Consider the following 19,997-nt stretch of genomic DNA (forward strand, 5'->3'; position numbering starts at 1 on the left):
TCACCATGATCCACTCATCTACTGATGGGCACTTGGGTTGTTTCCAGATCTTAGCTATTGCAAATAACGGGGCTATGAACATAGGGGTGCATATATTCTTTCCGATTGGTGTTTCAGGCTTCTTAGGATATATTCCTAGAAGTGGGATCACTCTCTCTCTCTGTTCTTTTCTTTGAAGGAGAGTAAGTTAACTTTCTCCCCCAACATTCAACAACTTTCATTCATATAATATCATAGAATATTATTGAGAAAATCTCAGAAGTGGAACAGAGTAAAAAGCTCCAAAACATATCCAAACATATAAGGTTAAGTATATGTTCAAGATGGCATTTTTAGTCAGTGATAACTTGAGAACATGGGAAGAAGGGGTAGGTGTTTGTATCATTGTATGAAGGAGCCTGTTATAAATATTTATTGGCCACTGGTTGCCTGGGGAGTTAGCCTCCAGATCCAAGTAGACATTCTAGGATAGAGAGGGGCATTGCCTCTACCAGTGTAATCCCTCCAACTATGTCAGAGGCCGGTTTTAGCAGCACCAGAAAGTGTGGGGGTGATGACGACAAATTCCTATTTGTTACTAAGAACACAGGATCTATTACCAACTTCCCCATCAGAGAGATCTCACCTTGTCAACCTGACTGTTGTAAGCCCACTCTAGAAAAAATTTCCATCTTCCATTTTCTTTCACCCTGGTATAACAGAGATATACTGGGTCCTCAGCATGGAACAGGTAGATTGAATGATCAAAGGGGAACAGAAAGGTTAAGACCACGTTAAGGGACCCTAGGCTTAGTAGCTCAGTTTCTTTGTCATGTATAGCCACTTTTGTCCCTGTGTTACAGGTGAAGCTTCTGTAACAAAAGCATTGCACCTGTGTGAGATATTCAAGACCGTTTCCCTGCAGTCCATGTCTGTTTTGACTAAGGGCCACTTAGAGCAACTTAGAACTTAATGCAGCTTGGAGAAATCTGGCATGGGCATACTTATATAAATAAATGCTTGCTCTGGAGTGTAGTACCCTAGGAAAGTACACAGCAGCAAGATCCTCTGCTGAACCCACCTCCTACTTTCAACTCAAATTCCTGAAGATGAGATCACATCTCATTTTAACTCAGAAGTCTCTACATATACTAAACATTAAAGTCCTGGGATGGTGGGAACAAAGCATATGGTTACCTTTCCTTCCAAAATCTTGACTAAAGTTTATTCTTGTCATTATAAGATAAACTTCTGAGTCAGAATGTTTTTTGAATTAAAGTTGCATTTGATAGTACTTCACTTAAGTTGTGAGCTAGTCCAAAGTTTAGTCATTTTCTCCAAACTGGCAATTGTCATTTTGAAATTGCAAAAAAAAGAAGTTATTTAATTGCCAATCCTAACATTGTTTTAACAACTTAGGGGAATTTTCTGCAGGTGAAGATTTGTAAAAAGCTGAATCCTAAGTTTCCCCATCACACTTAGTCTTTGTTTATATATTTCTTTAGCTCATTTAACTGGTTAGGTCAACTTGCTAAAAATGCCTCAGTCAAAAGTGTAGTACTCTTCTGGGAAAAATAGCTTTGTTACGTTTCCTCACTATGTAGATTGTCTTAATCCCCTATCTTCTTATATTGTAAAATATCTCTCCATAGAAGGGATGAAGGAAGAATATTTGGCTTGATCTATGTAGAATGAAAGATATCCCAAAGTGCTCTCTTATTGCCAGTGGGTCCATAGCATCATCTTGGTGTTAGATAATCAGTTATTAGCTTATTTTTATTATTGAGATATAATTGACATATAACATTATATTAGTTTCAGGTATGCAACATAATGATTCAATATTTGTGTGTTTTTTAAAAATATATTTTTATTGATTTCAGAGAGAGGAAGGGAGAGGGGGAGAGAGAGATAGAAACATCAATGATGAGAGAGTCATTGATTGGCTGCTTCCTGCATGCCCCTGCTGGGGATCAAGCCTGTAAATCAGGCATGTGCACTGACCAGGCATCGAACTGAGATCTCCTGGATCATAGGTCCATGCTCAACCACTGAGCCATGCCGGCTGGGCAATGATTCAATAATTTTATATACAGGCATACCTCATTTTATTGCACTTTATTGCACTTCACAGATATTGCAGGTTTTTGGGGTTTTTTATTAATCCTTACCCGAGGATACTTTTTTCATTGAATTTTGGAGAGAGTGGAAAGGAGGGGATTGGAGGGAATGAAAGAGAAATACTGATGTGACAGAGACACATTGATTGGTTGCATCCTGCACACATCCTGACCAGGCCAGGGAACGAACCTGCAACCAAGGTACGTGCCCTTGACTGGGAATTGAACCCTTGACCCTTCAGTGTGGGGCAGATGCTCTAACCACTGAGCCATACTGGCCAGGGCAGATATGGTGTTTTTTAAAGCGAAAGTTTTTGGCCACCCTACATAAAACAAGTATATCGGTGCCATCTTTCCAACAGCGTTTGCTCACTTCATGTCTTTGTGTCACATTTTGGTAATTCTTGCAGTATTTCAAACTTATTCCTTATCACATTTGTTATGGTGTCTGGTGTTCAGTGATCTTTTATGTTACTATTGTTATTGTTTTAAGGAGCCATGAACCGTGCCCATATAAAATGGCCAGCTTAATGAGGCTGTAAATGTTGTGTGTGTTCTGACTGACCCACTGATGAGACATTTCCCTGCCTCTGTGTCTCTCCCCCTCCTTGGGCCTCCCTATTCCCTGAAACACATCAATATTGAAATTAGGCCAGTATGCCTCTAAGTGTCCAAGTGAAATGAAGAGTTGTGTGTCTCACTTTATTTTATTTTTTAATTCATTTCAGAGAGAGGAAGGGAGAGAGGGAGAGAGAGAAACATCAGTGATGAGAGAGAGTCATTGATCAGCTGCCTCCTGCACGCCCCCTACTGGGATCAAGCCTGCAACCTGGGCATGTGCTCAGACTGGGAATCGAACTGCGATGCTCAACTGATGAGCCATGTCAGCTGGGCTACATGTCTCACTTTAAATTAAAAGCTAGCCTTGACCAGGTGGCTTAGTTGGTTGGAACATTTTCCTGTACGCTGCAAGGTTGCAGATTCGATTCCCGGTCAGGGCACATACAGGAGGCAACAGATCAGTGTTTCTCTCCTTCTCTCCCTTCTTCTCCTTAAAAATCAATAAAAAGCATATCATCTAATGAGGAAATAAATAAATATCTAGAGGCTTGTTTGAAGAAGGTATGTTGAAAGCCAAGATAGGCCAAAAGCTAGGCTTTTTGCACCAGTTACCAAGTTGTGAATGCAAAGGAAAAGTTCTTGAAGGAAGTTTAAAGTGCTACTCCAGAGAACACACAAATGATAAGAAAGTTAAAATAGCCTTATTGCTGATATGGAGGAAGTTTTAGTGGTCTGGGTAGAAGATCTAACTGGCCACAATATTTTTTTAAGCCAAAACCTAATCCAGAGCCAGGCCCTAACTATCTTTAATTCCATGAAGGCTGAGAGAGGCAAGGAAACTGCAGAAGAAAAGTTTGAAGATAGAACAGGTTGGTTCATGAGGTTTAAGGAAAGAAGCTGTCTCTATAACATAAAAGTCAAGGTGAAGCAGCAAGTGCTGAACTTGTAAAAACTTCAGCAAATTCTCCAGAAGACCTAGCTAAGATAATTAATGAAGGTGGCTACAATAAACAACAGATTTTCAGTGTAGACAAACCATCCTTCTATTGGAAGAAGACACTGTCTAGGACTTGCATAGCTAGAGAAAAGTCATTGCCTGGCTTCCAAGGACAGGCTAAAATCTCTTGTTAGGGGTTAATGTAGCTGGTGACTTTATAAGTTGAAGCCAATGCTCATTTACCATTCCGCAGACCCTAGGGCTCTTAAGATATATGCTAAATATATTCTGCCTGTGCTCTATTAATGGAACAACAAAGCCTGGATGACAGCACACCTGTTGAAAGCATGGTTTACTGAATATTTTAAGCCCACTATTGATACCTACTGCTAAGGAGAAAGATTTCCTTTCAAAGTATTGCTGATCATTGACAATGTACCTGGTCACCCAAGAGCTCTGATGGAGATATACAATGAGATTAATGTTGTTTTCATGCCTGTTAACACAGCATTCATTCTGCAGCCAATGGATGAAGGAGTTATTTTGACTTTCAAGTCTTATTATTTCAGAAATACATTTTGTAAGGTTATAACTACCATAAATAGTGATTCCTTTGATGGATCAGGGCAAAGCCAATTGAAAACCTTCTGGAAAGACTTTGTTATTCTAGATGCCTTTAAGAATATTCATGATTCATGGGAAGAGGTCAGAATATCAGCATTAATAGGAATTTGGAAGAAGTTGATTCCAACCCTCATGGATGACTTTGAGGACCTCAGGACTTAATTGGAGGAAGTAACTGCATGTGTGGTAAAAACAGCAAGAGAATAAGAATTAGAAATGGAGCCTGAAGATGTTTCTGAATCCTGCAATCTCATGATAAAACTTTTTAATGGATGAGAATTTGCTTTTTCTGGATGAGCAAAAAAAAGTGGTTTCTTGATCTGGAATCAAGAAGATGCTGTGAAAATTGTTGAAATGACAATGAAGGATTTAGAATATTATATAAACTTAGTTGATAAAGCAGCAGCAGCAGGGTTTCAGAGGATTGAAGAAGTTCTGTGGGTAAAATGCTATCAAACATCTCATTGCATCCTACAGAAAAATTGTTCTCAATCAATGCAGCAGACTTCATTGTCTTATTTTAAGAACTTGTGACAGCCAACCATCCTTCAGCAACCATCACCCTGATTAGCCAGCAGCCATCAACATGGAGCAAGACCCTCTATCATCAGAAAAGTGTATACCTCACAAAAGGCACAGATGATGGTTAGCATTTTTCAGAAATAAAGTATTTTTAATTAAGGTATTTACATTTTTTAGACATAATGCTGTTACACACTTAGACTACAGTATAGTGTAACCATAACTTTTACGTGCATTGGGAAACCCCAAAATTTTGTGACTTGCCTTATTACAGTAGTCTGTACCCAAACCCTCAGTATCTCTGAGATATGCTTGTGTTGGGAAATGATCACCACAATAAGTCTAGGTAACATTCGTCCCATACATAGTTACAATTTTTTTCTTGTGACAACTTTTAAGATCTGTCTTAGCATCTTTAAAGTATACAATACAGTATTAACTGGAATCACCATGCTATACAGTTACTGGCTTGTTTCTATAATTTTATCAGTCCCTTCTCAGCATTACTTTCTGTATATCTAGCTGAGTGTTTCCCATGTTGTAAAAATGTGGTAATGCTTTTGGGATAAGAAATATGTGTTCATAGCAAACTTGACATTTCCAAACATACTATAAATTTTCTTTGAATTGACTACTTTTTGAATAAGAGACCAGTCATTTTCCTTTGCCTGTTGAAATAAATTGTACTTAGGTAAGGAAAAGCAGAGACAGAAACAAATGGCGGTGTAGGTAACAGCTGCACCTGCCGCCTCTCGCAACCACATCAAAATTACAACTAAAATACAGAACAACCATCACTCAGAACCTCCTGAAATCTGGCTGCACAGAAGCCCTACAACCAGGGAACTGAAGAAGCACCGAGACCGTTAGGAGGGGCGGAGACCTGGGCAGATTGGGACTGAATTGGAGATTTGCCGTGGGCCCACATCCGGTGCCGCGGTTTAAACCCAGGAGGGAATCTCGGCGGTGGGGGTTTCCCGGAGGAGCGATGGGTCCCAGCCCCACAGCAGGCCCCCAGCTCAGGGCTCCAGGGCCAGGAAGAGATGTCCCCACAACTCCAGGCTGTGAAACCATCGGGGACTGTGGCTGAGGGTCGAGGAGGCTGCGGGAGCCCCAGCAGCTCCTCTTAAAGGGCTCGTGCATGGACTCACTCAGACGCGTTCCCTCTGAGCCCAGCGCCGGGCAGCAGCTGGAAAGGAACCTGGGACACTTGGAGAGGAACTAACCTGCCTGAAATCTGGGCGAGAGCTGGAGGGGCGGCTTTCTCCCAGGCAGAAGAGCTGGCAGAGGCCATTGCTTCTTTGGTGATTCCTCCCTGCACACAGCCGGCAGGCAGGCAATATTTGAATCGCCAGTGCTTGACTCACACCTTCGGCCCCGCCCCGTGATTCCCGGAGGCCCCGCCCCTCCCCACCTGCAAGCTCATCCAGGCCATTTCCAGTGGCTTTTCTGTGCAGGTTGCCTCTCAAGTCTCATGCTTGGGACTTTCCTAAAATCTCTCAAACAAGCAGCAGCGCGCCGCATATGGCTTGCTAAGTGTCCCCAGCCTGGCACTAGCGGCAGCGTGCATTGGCTCATAGCTTGGCCCCTCCTGGACACCTCCAAGCCCAGCACAAGTAGCAGCCAACTACGGTTTGCTGTGTAGCTCATGCTGGGTGGCCCCTGGCAAGGCACTGGCGCAGGCTGACTTTGCACCTCCCGGGAGGCCCCAGAGACAGTGCACCTGGTGGTCAGACTCGACCATGCTGGATTACAACCCTACCACATCCACAATTGACACTCAAGGGTCGCACTTGGTGAACACCAAAGCCCCACTGAAGTAAATCCTGCTCCATAGGGGTGTCTCCAGCACAGCAGCTCTTTGGCTGTAGTTGCAACTGGTTCTCACAGCTGATTGGCTGGGGGGGTCAATTCCTCCCAAGGACGCCAACAGCAGCCAAGGCTCAACTATAACAGGACAGTGCACACAGCCCACACAGGGGAGCACCTAGAAGGCCCAGCTCAGGTGACTGGGGAGGCTAAGCCACTGGACCCTACAGGACACCTACTACACAAAGCCACTCTACAAATTCCAGGAGACATAGCAGCTCTACCTAATACATAGAAACAAACACCTGGAAGCAGCCAAAATGTGGAGGCAAAGAATCATGTCACAAAGGAAAGAACAGAAGAAATCTCTAGAAGAGGAACTAAATAGATCCAAGCAAGCTAACAGATACAGAGTTCAGAATTTTGTTTATAAGGATGTTTAAGCAAACTATTAGGGAAATAACTGAGAAAATCGATAACATAATAAAGTACCAATTTGAAATGAAGGCTACAGGAACTGAAATGAAAAATAATTTACATGGAATCAACAGTAGAGTAGAGGACGCTGAGAATCAAATCAGCAATTTGGAACATGAGGAAACAAAAAACACCCAACCAGAAGAGCAAAAGGAAAAAAGAATCCAGAAATATGAAAATAGTATAAGGAGTCTCTGGGACAACTTCAAGAAGCCCAATATTTGTATTATTGGGATACCAGAAGGGGAAGAAAGAGACCAAGAAATTGAAAACCTATTTGAAAAAATAATTACAGAAAACTTCTCCTACCTGGGGAAAGAAATTGACTTACAAGTCGAGGAAGCACAGAGGAACCCAAAGAGCCCCACAGCAAGACATATCATAATTAAAATGCCAAAGGTTAAAGACAAAGAATCTTAAAAGCAGCAAGAGAAAAGCAGTTAGTTACCTACAAGGGATCACCCGTACGACTGGCAGCTGATTTCTCAACAGAAACTTTGCAGGCCAGAAGGCAGTGGCAAGAAATATTCAAAGTGATGAAAAACATGGAACTACAACCAAGATTGCTCTACCCAGCAAAGCTATCATTTAGAATTGAAGGTCAAATAAAGAGCTTCTCAGATAAGAAAAAGCTAAAGGAGCTCATCACCACCAGACCAGCACTACAGGAAAAGTTGAAGAGTCTTCTTTAAGAAGAAGCTAATGAACAAAAGAATCTGACGAACTAAATAGTTCCAGAGACATTGACGCATGTACCATACGATCATATTTCAGAGGAAAGAGGGAAGGGGGGTGGAGGGTGGGAAGAGATTAACCAAAGAAATTATATGCATATATGCATAACCCATGGGCATAGTTAATAATGGGGTGAAGGCCTGGGGAGGGAGTGGGAGCGAAGTGGAGGGGGTCACTTGGGGGGGGAAATGGGACACCTGTAATACTCTCAACAATAAAGATAAATTTAAAAACAAGAAGAAGAAATAAATTGTACTTACTGCTTAGAGCAGTGAGAAGACATTTCTCCCCTTCCTTTCTTCCTTTCTTGTTTGTTCAACCCTTTTGTTAATAGCTTTTTAAAGATAGAATACACATACCATACAGTTTTCCCACTTAAATGTACAGCTCAGTGGTTTTTAGTATATTGAAGAGATTGCTTTCATTTTTTTGTCCACTTGGGCTACTACAACAAAATGCCACAGAGTGGGTAGCTTATAAACAACAAATTTATTTCCCACAGTTCTGGAGTTTGGAAGTCCAAGGTCAGGGTGTTAGCATGGTCAGGTAAGGACCCTCTTCCTATTGTAGAAAAGGGGCAAGCGAATGCTCTTGTATCTCTTTTATAAGGGCACCAATCTCATTCATGAGGGTTCTGCCTCCAGTGACCTAATCACTTCCTAAAGGTTCAGTCTCTTAATACTATTATCTTAGGGGTTAGGATTTCATCATATGAATTTGTGGGGACACACTCAGACCATAGCAGATTCATATATGCATTTTACTTAGGACAAGTCTTATGTTTCAGAAATTTAAGATGGTGCCAGTGACCAACTTACGTTAATTCAAATAATCCCTTTAAAACTTTGGGGGAATAAAATAACCTTTTTAAAAATGGGTAAAACTTGATAGGCAGTTCACTGTAAGTAGAACAGTGGATGGTCACTAAAACACATGAAAAGGTATTTAACTCCTGTAGTAATTAATGATATGGAAGTTTTAAAACTATTAAAATATTAAAATTAATTTCTTTTTTTACCAAAATATGTGAACATAATTTTTAAAACGAGAAGCATGCTAAAAGATGAACAAGAAAAACAATAGTTCTTTGCTTTCACATCTCCCTTATCAGGCAACTGCTTTTCTACTCCTTTTGCTTGCTTCTCGTTTTTTTTCCTGAATAAAAGGCTGATTCTATTTTCTCCCAGTTTGGTATGGTTGCCGCATTGCTTAAGAGAATGTCTTCTAGGATCTTGAACTGGATCAGATTGTTACTGTTATAGAGCACATTAACATGTAGAATGCCAATCTGCTCCAAGCCCAAATGTTAATTTTTTAAAATTGGAACTTTTTGTATTTTTTAAAGAAAACAGCTATTATACTAATTAAATTGGAATCTGAGTTAATATATTTCCTAAAGCAGTTAATCTAGAAGCAAATCAGAACATCAAATTCTTTTCCAAAGTGTATCAGTATTTCATTATTTAGTCTCAAGTTTCGAATGTTTCTGAATCTCCAGTTGCAGCTTTTTCATTTTTAAACAGGACAAGTAATCTTTAGTTGTGACCTATTTGGTGATACATTCACAAAATCTTTCTACCCTCACATTTATTCTCATTGTATATTTTACTGATTAAATCCTAACTTAGATTCATTTCTTACCTAGCATTTAGTTAACCTCAGAACTCATGTTTTATTTGTTTGCAATGAATTTTAAATAAAATTATCCCTGCCATTTTTCCTTGGGCAGTTTACCTTTTCTGTTAATGAATTCTGGAGAGAAGTCTTCCTCCAAAAGGATACTGTGTCTTTGTTTCCTTTTTGTATTATCTGATATGCTTTTTCCCTATTGAATGCCTCTCCCTCAGCTGGAGGTTTTATATCTTTTATTAAACTCATCAATTTTTCAATAATCTTTATAGTGCTAGGATATTCAACCTAGTGTTTCCAAGTACTTCTTGAAATACTTTTGAATTTTATTTTTTTTTAATGGCAAAAACTCCAAAGTGTGTAAGTGATTAAAACTTGTTTGCTTGCCCTGGCTGGTGTGGCTTGGTTGGTGGTTGTCCTGTGCACCAAATGATTTTTGGTTCTATTCCCGGTCAGGACACTTGCCTGGGTTGTGGGCTCAAGCCTCCGTAGGGGGCATGCAGGAGGCAGCTGATCTGTGTTTTGCTCTCAGTTGATGTTTCTCTCTCTCTCTCAAAATCTATTTTTTTAAAAAAAAACTTGGTTTGCTTTAGTTTGACTAGGGGAAATGTGTAAAAATTATGACCCCTTTTTTTTTTAAACTCATTACAGGTTTTTTGTTTTAAACAATGAAGCTGGGTTATTGGAATACTTTGTGAATGAACAGTCTAGAAATCAAAAACCCAGAGGTACTTTGCAGCTTGCAGGAGCTGTAATATCACCCAGTGATGAAGACTCTCACACCTTCACTGTAAATGCTGCCAGTGGGGAACAGTATAAACTCAGAGGTATGATTGAGATTTGAGAATTAATAGTATGATTTTCTTTTTCCCTTGAGAAGTTGGTGTACTTCCCTGCTTTCATTTGGAATTAGAGAAACAACTGTCATTGATGATATAGATGCAGTATTCTAAACTTTGGAATTGCTTTAAGAATTTATGAAATCTGATTTAATAAATACTTTTTTTCAGGTGGGACAATGAACAGGTCTGTTTAAGATTGATCCCTCCAAAATATCTGTGGAGATGAAACCCTAATTACTGAAAAATCTAAAAACAGGCTGCTTTAAGTGATAGTTTTTTATGTCTGCCATTAATTAGTAGTTTACCCCTTTTCTTGATTTGATGTGTATGCCTTTGTGGTTTTCAGGAACTAATGGACATAGTTGGGATTTATTAAAAATGCTCATTTTCATTTAAATAAAAGTTATATTTATTTAGATAAATTTATGTAGAAGTTTGTGTTTTTCATCTAATTAATATACATAAAGTATAATGATAATCTTAGCTGAGCATGCTGCTTAAGATCTAAAAGTATTGCCCGGCTGGTGTAGTTCAGTGGTTGAGCATCGACCTATATGAACCAGGAGGTCACTGTTCAGTTCCCAGTCAGGGCCCATGCCCTGGTTTCAGGCTCAGTCTCTGTCTCCAGTGGGGGGGGGAGGGTGCAGGAGGCAGCCCATCAATGACTCCGTTTCCTCACTGATGTTTTTATTTCTCTCTCTCCTTCCTCTCTCTGAAATCAATAAAACATATTAAGAAATTTTTTTTTAAAAAATCTAAAAGTATTGAGTACACACTAAATGCTTAATAAAGGTTATTTCTATAAATAAGAGCCGATTTTTATGAGAAACTTAAGATACCTCGTCTCATATCCCCATCTAGCTGTGTGTAATTTATCCTCTTTATGAAAGATCCACGTATTAGCTCTGTGTTACCTAACAAGGTTGGTGCTTGCGGCTCTTTTCTATCTCCCTGCAGTCAGGACATTTGCTCTAGGGAGAGTAAAACCAATCCCTGGTTTTCAGTGACCTTTTCTTCCTGCTGTAGACAATTATGTAATTTGTATTCCAAAAATAATTATAAAAGTAAGTAACTTGTAGATTCTTTTTATCAGCCACAGATGCTAAAGAGCGACAGCATTGGGTTAGCAGACTTCAGATATGTACACAACATCACACTGAAGCTATTGGAAAGGTATGTGGATTCATGTACGATATTAATGCACAGAAATGGGGAAAGAATTTTTTTTAATTCCTTTTTTCATTTTCAAATTGAGATGCTATTCGCATACCATAAAATCTCTTTTAAGTGTGCAGTTCTGTGTGTTTTTTTAGTATATTTGCAGGATTGTGCGACAGTTGCAACTCTCTAATTCCAAACATTTTCATTATCCTCCCAAAAACCTATATCTATTAGCAATCACTCCCTATTCTCCCCTTTCCAAGCCACTGGCAAACACTAATCTGGTTTTTATTTCTATGGATTTTCTATTCTGGACATTGATATAAATGAAATCCTGCAATATGTGTTTCTTTTGTGTCTGGCTTCTTACACTCAACATGATGTTTTCAAGGTTCATCTGTGTGGTTGCATATATCACAATTTCATATCTTTTTAATGGGTGAACAGTATTCCATTGTATGGATATACCATATTTTCTTTATTCATCAGTTATTGGGCATTTGGGTTTCCTTTCTGTGGCTATTATGAAGAATACTGCAGTGTACATTTGTGTTTAAGTTTTTGTGTGAATACAGGATTTCAGTTCTCTAGGGTATATATTTAGGAGTAGAATCACTGGGTCATGGGGTAGTTCTCTTTAATTTTTTGCGGAACTGCCAAACTGTTTTCCAAAGTGGCTGAGAGCCATTTTACATTCCCACCAGCAACGTATGAAGGTTTCAGTTTTCCACATTCTTGCCAATGCTTATTGTTGTAATCCTTTTTTAAAATTTATTGTTATAGCCATCCTAGTGGGTGTCAAATGGAATGCCAATGTAGTTTTGATTTCATTTCCTAATGACTAATAATATTGACAGTCTTCTCATATGCTTATTGGTCATTTGTATATCTTCTTTGGAGGTTTTTTTTACTTATAAGATGAAAAGGAGGGTCTTAGTACTTTAAATCTGAGGTTAGAGATATCTAAAAACTAGTATCTGGAAAGCATAGTTAAAGGATTCCATATCTAGGTGATAGTTTGACTTCAAAAAAATTTTTTTCCTAGTGTTTTTCCCCCATAAGTGAGTTTTACAAAGTTGTTTATGATTTAGGCCTACTGCACAGTTGTCAGGAAATTTGACATAAAAGCTTTACTCTTACTGCAAGATTACAATCATTGGCAGTGATCAGAAAGCACCAATTTGTTCCAAAGATACTTGCATGTTACATTTAGAAAATTTATGTTGACTCTTGCTATAAGTACATTTTTTGCTTCATTCATGGTGTTTCAAAGTCTGAAATTAGAAATTTATTACTCTAATATTTATAAAATGTGGAAAAATATTCTTGATAGTACACCTCGAATTAAGTTTCTAAGTAAATTTGTTTACTATGGGATATGTGAAATGCTTATACTTTGTGTTAAAATTGGTCATTTTCAGAAATATTCTTCTGAAATTAATTTTTAAAACTACTCATGTGTAAACCTCATAGGTTGAAGGTTAGAGAGCCTAAATTGTTTTTAAAAGGAATGATTTTCTTTGTCTAATAGAATAATCCTCCTCTGAAATCACGGAGCTTCTCACTTGCATCTAGTGGTAATTCTCCTATATCCCAGAGAAGGCCAAGTCAAAATGCCTCTTCTTTTTTTAATGTTGGACATTCCAAACTACAATCAACGAGCAAAAGAGCTCACTTACCTCCAGACCACCTTGTAGAAGTCAGAGAAGTAAGTATGAATTGAAGTCAAGTTAAAATGCACAAAATAATTTTACCTACTTGGTTTATCACAAAAAAATTTTAAATTCTATTTGTGACTTCTGGGGCCCTTAGTGTTTCCCATCTAGTATGCTGAGATAATTTTTAGGTTGTAAAGATTCCCTGATTAGGGAGGGAGATTGGGCGACTGGGTGAAAAAGTGAAGGGATTAAGAACTACAAATTGGTAGTTACAGAATAGTCACAGGGATGTGGATTTCAGCATGGGGAATATAGTCAGTAATGTTATAATAGCTATGTGTGGGGCTGGGTGGGTGCTTGAAGTATGGGGGATGGACAACTTTGTGGAGTGTGTGGTCTGGCCACTGCTATATACCTTAAACTGGTATAGAATGATATTGAATGTGGACTGTGGTTGAAAAATTTAAAAAACAAGATTCCCTGATTATATATGGTGTCCAAAGTTTCCTCAAGTCTGTCACTCTCATTTTCCAAAGTCTATCTTTTATTTCTCAAGTAAAAGTACAGACTTTTTTGATGTAAAACTTAAGTCTAGTGGGAAAACTATATGGTCAAACAAGCGACTCTTTTAAAGTATATGTATGTCTATATAAATATATATAGAAAATTTCAAGTATACACAAAAATGGAATAGTTAAATCCTTGATGTTGCCTTACCTCAACATTTGCCTCTTTCTCTTTCAAACCAAGTGCCAAATCATTCTAGTTAATAAAGGATGAAGTTGTTAGGTTCTAAATATTCCAGGTATTGTTTGTGGAGTTAAATTTGATAGAGCTTGTAGATATCTGTGTATTGGCCTCACACAGATAATGTGATTGGAAATGAGAGGAATATTTTAATAGCCTTTTAAGTTAATTGTGGCTGTTCTTTAGTACCACATGGAAACTTGACAGTGGTAGTCTTTTAAATGTTAGATGCAGTGGGGAATTTAATATATATCAGTGTACTCATATTCTGTTATATGAAAATGTGTTGGTATGTTTTACACTCTGAATGGGCGCTAAACTATGCATGATTTTGTAATATCATGCATTAGTTATTTGGAAAACATGTAGGTCTTGCAAGTGTTGATCTATTTTATCATTGTATACTATTAGAAATTCATGTTCATTAACATCCCCACCCATCTCATAAGAAAAAGCTTTCAGTATTGGGACGCTGTCAAGCTTATGGTGATACAGATAGGTTTTCCAAAATTCTGATTTTCATTTTGAAGCTCAGATTTTATAATTGACAACAAATACTGTCAGTTTTTCTTGAAGTGTCATGCTCATTTTAATTTTGGGAAAATGTCTACCACAAACCCCCAGGTCTGAATATCTATAGTTTCTAACAGTCATTTTGTAAAGGAAAGACACTCCTGTGTTTCTCCTCTACTTTGGCACTCTATACTTCTGTACTCTGGTCACCGAATGTGTTGGGGTTTCCCCACACTAAAAGCAGTTCTCTAATTCTCTGTGGGCACCAGCTGGGTATCCTACAGTTTAATTTAATTCAGTCCCACAAGACTGTCCCCACTTCAGATGCCAGTCACAAATTCAGGTTGTCATCTGTGCCTCTGACCAACCAGCTGTAAATCTGAAGTTTCTACTGCTCCTTCCTCAGGTATAGTCATTTGCTAGAACAGCTTATAGAACTCAGGAGAACAGTTTATTTACTATTTTACCAGTGTATTATAAAAGAATATAACTCAGGAACAGCCAAATGGTAGAGATACATAGGGCAAGATTTGGGGTAAAGGGCACAGAGCATCCATGCCCTCTGTGGCCATACCACCCTCCCAGTACCTTCAAGTGTTCATCAACAAGAAGCTCTCTTAACCTCTTCCTTTGGGTGCTTATGGAGGTTTATTACTGATGGAATCATTGGCCATTGGTGATTAATTTAATCTCTAGCCCCTGCTCCTCTCCTCCTGAGAGGTTGGAGTGTGGGTTGAAAGTTCTCAACCTCTAATCACTGTTTCCTGGCAACCAGCCCCTAGGTAATGTGGGACTCAGCAAAAATCTCCCCATTGCCATAAACTCTAGTGTGACTGTAAAGGGTTTGTAATGAATAACAAAAGTTATTCACCCATCTCACCTTTGTGCTCTGAGGCTATTTCAGGAACAAAACCAAATATAACAAAAGATGTCCCTATGCTCTAAAAATTTAGGAAATTACATAGGTTTAGTTGCCATGTGCCAGGAAGGAGTGAGCGACACAGACCAAATACATATTTCTTATAGTGTCACACTGGTAATCTGTAGGGAAAGACAGCTAGTTCACACCTTGAGAATTGCTGTTCTAGAGCGATCCAGTTCCAGGAGGTTATAATGCAAAGCTATATTCATAGTGAGTTTGAAAGGAACATTTTAATCAAAGTCCATGGATAAGCCTAGCAACAGATTAAGTAGAAGCTGGCAAAACCAACTGACTGAGAATACTCATATTGTACTTGAACATGAATTTGTTACTAAAGCTTTACCTAATTAAAATGACCTATTTTAGTATTTATTGTTTACTGTTAATGCTATTTATCAAATCACTCCATTATTCATTGCATGCTTCATGCTGGTGCTGTTCTGTGCCCTCGGAGTAGCTAAAATGACCAGTCTAGTAAGGAAGATAGACAATTAAAATACAAGTGATAAAATCATGATTCTAATCTGGTTTTCAGACAAACTAGATGCTGCCACCTAAGTGATACGCTACTGTTATAGGCACCAGAAACACCAGAAAAGGTGTTATCAGACAGCTCCCTGAGTTGAAGGGAGAGGGCCGTCCCCTCCTCGGTTCTTGCCAGTCTCGTAGGAAGGAATTCAAATGAGTGACTCTGGATGATTGCATTGTAGTAAAGCCAGTTTATTAAAAAGTAAAGCAAGTAAATTTATTAAAGAAGCAAGGCAAGCAAATCTATTAAACTATATCTGACCTCAAGTGCAGATAGGGCTTCTCAGCTAGCCTGAGAAGTGAGTCTGGTTGGGTTTCAAGGGGTTATATACCCTAAATCCTCACCTCAGGATATATGTGTGTGTGTGTGTGTGTGTATATATATATATATATATATATATATATATTTTTTTTTTTTTTTTTAGAGAGATAGTGGAAGGGAGGGAGGGAGAGGGAGAGGGAGACACACACATCTATTGGTTGCCTCCCTCACGTGTTGGGGCTGGGGATTGAACCTGCAACTGAGGTACGTGCCCTTGACCAGGAATCAAACCAGAGACTCTTTGGTGAGCAGGCCAATACTCTACCACTGAGCCACTGTGGCCAGAGCTCAAGGTCTTCCTTTTATTTTATATGGCTTTTCCAGAATTTATGAGAAGCATCTAGCGATTTTATCTTTAACAAGTCCCAACACTGCTGGCTGCTCTGTTTAAACAGCGAGATGAAAACTACTTTTTCTCTCCCCCTTCCCCCTCCTGCCTTGGCAGTTCCAGGGTGATTTACTCTTTGGTTCGCGAGGAGAGCCATTTGTTTTCAAGATAAGGTTTTGCAGCAAGCTGGCTGCATGTTTGGCCTTGTTTAACTTTCTTGTCTCAGTTTCCCTGTTCCTCCTGCCCTGGAATTTTCCTAACTTCTCAGTCTCCTATAACACTACTGTCACCATATTCGCCATAAATAGCTACAAAACACAATTAACCAAGTTTTCAGCTTTCCTGAAGTTTTCTCTTTCTTGAGGAACTGGTTTTATAGGAACAATCACTAAAATAGCTTCGCAAATCAGTTTTCTGTTTCTTTGTAAATATATGATCAACTCATTTGTTTGCTTTGGAAAGAGCCATTACCAAATTTTAACATTTGTGCTATAATTATATTTTAATTTTTTTCTAGCCAAGTATCACTTTCTTAGGCCTCTTTACTTCTGACATCAGCACTAGCAGGTGGCTTTTGGGGACCATTTACACAAAGAAACATTTTTTTCCCTTAAGTGTTATATTGTGATAGCTGATTATTTATGTTGTGAATATCCTACTCATGACTGTTTCCTTTATGAACTTTTATTAGCTTATAGTATAGAAAAGTGCAACAATTATAAGTGTACATCTTGATGTAATTCCTATGTAATCACATTGTGGATCAAGAAATGAAATATTACTAGCACCTTAGAGGACCCTCTCATGCCTCTCTATCACTATACTCTTCCTTACTGTCCTGACTTCTAACACCATAGATTTATTTTGCCTATTTTTGAAATTTCTAAAGCTGGAATTAAATGATCTGTACTCCTTTGGGTATAGCTTCTTTTCAGTCAACATGTTTAAGATTTATTATGTTGAGTGTAGCAGTTTTTTTCTTTTCTTTGCTGTACAGTATTTATTGTATGAATATATCTTAATTTTATTTATCTATTCCAGTTTTGATGGACACTTGAGTTGATAAACATATATATGCATATCTGTCTGTTGCATAATTGTTCAATAATGGATTGCATTTATTTAGCTCTATAAACTTAACTCTAGTAGATACTGCCAACTGTTTTCCAAAGTGGTTGTAGTTATTCATAAGGTTGGATTATTGGAAGTTAGTTTCAAAATTTATATGCATGTGTATAGATACTTTTGTACCTATACTTTTCATTAAAAATCTTTTTCTCATAAGGGTGAATGTTTGATCCAGTACTTTGACATATGTTTTCAGGGGCTGTTTCATGTGTGACACACTTGATTTACGTAGGATCATTTTGCATTTCTTTCACTAGTCCTCTGATGTACTTTATTAAAAATTATCTGGAGCAGAGGCTCTGAAAGTGACAAGTATCTCTCCACTATAGAGTTTTTATGTGAATTAAAATAGTGTCAAAAGGATGGGTAATCTAAGAACCTTCTGCTCACAATTGAAAGTAATTAAGCATAATAAATTCAATTTTATTTTTAAACATTGGGTTGCTAATCTGTCATTATTATTCCATTGGTGCTGTTAGAAAAAGTGGGCAGAGCTCTGTTAATGAAAAGAACCTGGATCTCTGAAAATATTAGAAAGAATTTTATTTGGGCTTATTTGAGGACTATGGCCCAAGAGCAGACCTTCAAGAAACCTTAAAGAAGTGCTCTAACTTTGGAAAATTGGGGGGTACAGGCAGAGGAGTAAGAAAAGTACTTCTGATGTGTTAGAAGTTTCAGTTAGGGTGCATACAGTTCAGTGATTAATAGTTTTACATCAAACAAAAAGAATGTGTAAGGAAGATAAGGTTGGGTTATTGTTTGTGCCCCCTGGTGTCAGAGAGTCTGGGCATAGGGTCTGGAGATAATGAAACTGCTGTGAAACTCCTTGAGGTGAATTTTTACCAGGATGTTGAAAGAATAGGTACTGCCCAGCCAGGCGTGGCTCAGCAGTTGAGCATTGACCTATGATCCAGGAGATTGCCGTTTGATTCCTGGTCAGGGCACATGCCTGGGTTGTGGGCTCAATCCCCAGTTAGGGGCGTGCAGGAGGCAGCCGATCAATGACTCTCTCATCATTGATGTTTCTGTCTCTCTCCCTCTCCCTTCCTCTCTCTGAAATCAATAAAGATATACTTTAAACAAAAAAAGAAAGAAAGAACAGGTACTGTTTTCTAGTCATTGAACAGTACAGTACAGGGGTTGGCAAAAGTAGGTTTACAGTTTATATGGAAAAAGACATGCAGGTTATGATTATTACAATAACTTTTTTAACTCAAAAGAATGTCACAGTGGCACAGTGCATTTAGGTACAACTTCCTAAATGCTCAAATTGTCGGCCTTCATTATTTACACATTCTTGTAGTCTACTTGCTATACTCAAGCACACTTTGGCACAGAATTCTTTATTGTTTTAATTTCCTGACATGCTAAACCTACTTTTGCCCACCCCCTGTATATAGGCCATATATATATGACTATCCCCCACGGTTTGCCTTAGGAGGAACCTAAATAGGCTCATTATTCTTCCTTGGTTACTGATTTAGTCAGAGGAGCTTAGTCAGCCTTTCTTTTCCTCAGCTCCTGATCAAAGCAGAGTGTATTAAATTCTTTTAACCTGAAAAGCTTATATTCAGTGTTTGCTCCAAAGTCAAACTAATAGGATCAGAAAGTTAGATTAGGAAAGAGGAAGCAGGTAAACCATCATATTCTTAATGTAGGTTCAAATTGAACCTGAACAGGGGTGCTGAGAAGAAAGTGGTTGACAGCCCAGATTGGAAATTAATTTTACTTTGGAATGAAATATTTAATGCTGCTATTAAAGATGATCTGAAGTGGAATGTTCTTTTGATGGCTTATGTAAATTTGTGTTGTTAATAAAAGGTTTGTCAGGGCTTTTGAGCTTTGTTGCTTCCAAAGGAAAAGTGCAGCTGACAGAGGTCACCATCTTTTGCTCAGTTGATAAGCACTATTGGAGGCTCATTAATTGAGACTAGCCAAACAAACCTAAAATAGATGTCTAAGCTTAATATAGCTTAAAAGTGGCTCAGCAGCTGAATATAGTCATTGAAATGGCAACTGTATGTATAGTATATACAGAAATCACAGAACTATTGTTTTCCTTAGATGATGTCTCATGCTGAAGGACAACAAAGAGACTTGATTAGACGAATTGAATGCCTTCCTGCTTCTGGCCATCTTAGCTCCTTGGACCAGGATCTCTTAATGCTCAAAGCTACTTCCATGGCAACTATGAACTGCTTAAATGACTGCTTCCATATTCTCCAGTTGCAGCATGCTTCACATCAGAAGGGCTCATTGCCTTCAGGTAAGTTATAGATTAAAGGTAGGACTTAACATTAAGGGCCAAAACCTGGAAAGGACTGCATTTGTTGTCATTCTAACTTCAGAAAATCTTAATTAAAAACAAACAAACAAACAAAATAGACGACCAATGAGCCTCTTTTAACGATCACTCTAATGTTATAGAATGTCTTTTTTATTGTGCCCTTTTTTG

General features: G+C 38.4%; 1 protein-coding gene across 1 annotated transcript in view; it reads left to right on the top strand.

Annotated features, from left to right (window-relative positions):
- OSBPL11 (oxysterol binding protein like 11) overlaps positions 1–19,997 on the top strand; it is a 71,403-nt gene that overhangs the window by 22,265 nt on the left and 29,141 nt on the right. The window contains exons 3-6 of the mRNA XM_081139241.1: positions 10,045–10,220; positions 11,329–11,408; positions 12,928–13,104; positions 19,607–19,808. Of these exons, the coding sequence (XP_080995367.1) occupies positions 10,045–10,220; positions 11,329–11,408; positions 12,928–13,104; positions 19,607–19,808 (635 nt within the window). The remainder of the gene's footprint in view (positions 1–10,044; positions 10,221–11,328; positions 11,409–12,927; positions 13,105–19,606; positions 19,809–19,997) is intronic.

This window comes from Miniopterus schreibersii (assembly GCF_964146895.1).
Source record: "Miniopterus schreibersii genome assembly, chromosome: 5".
Taxonomy (NCBI): domain Eukaryota; kingdom Metazoa; phylum Chordata; class Mammalia; order Chiroptera; family Miniopteridae; genus Miniopterus; species Miniopterus schreibersii.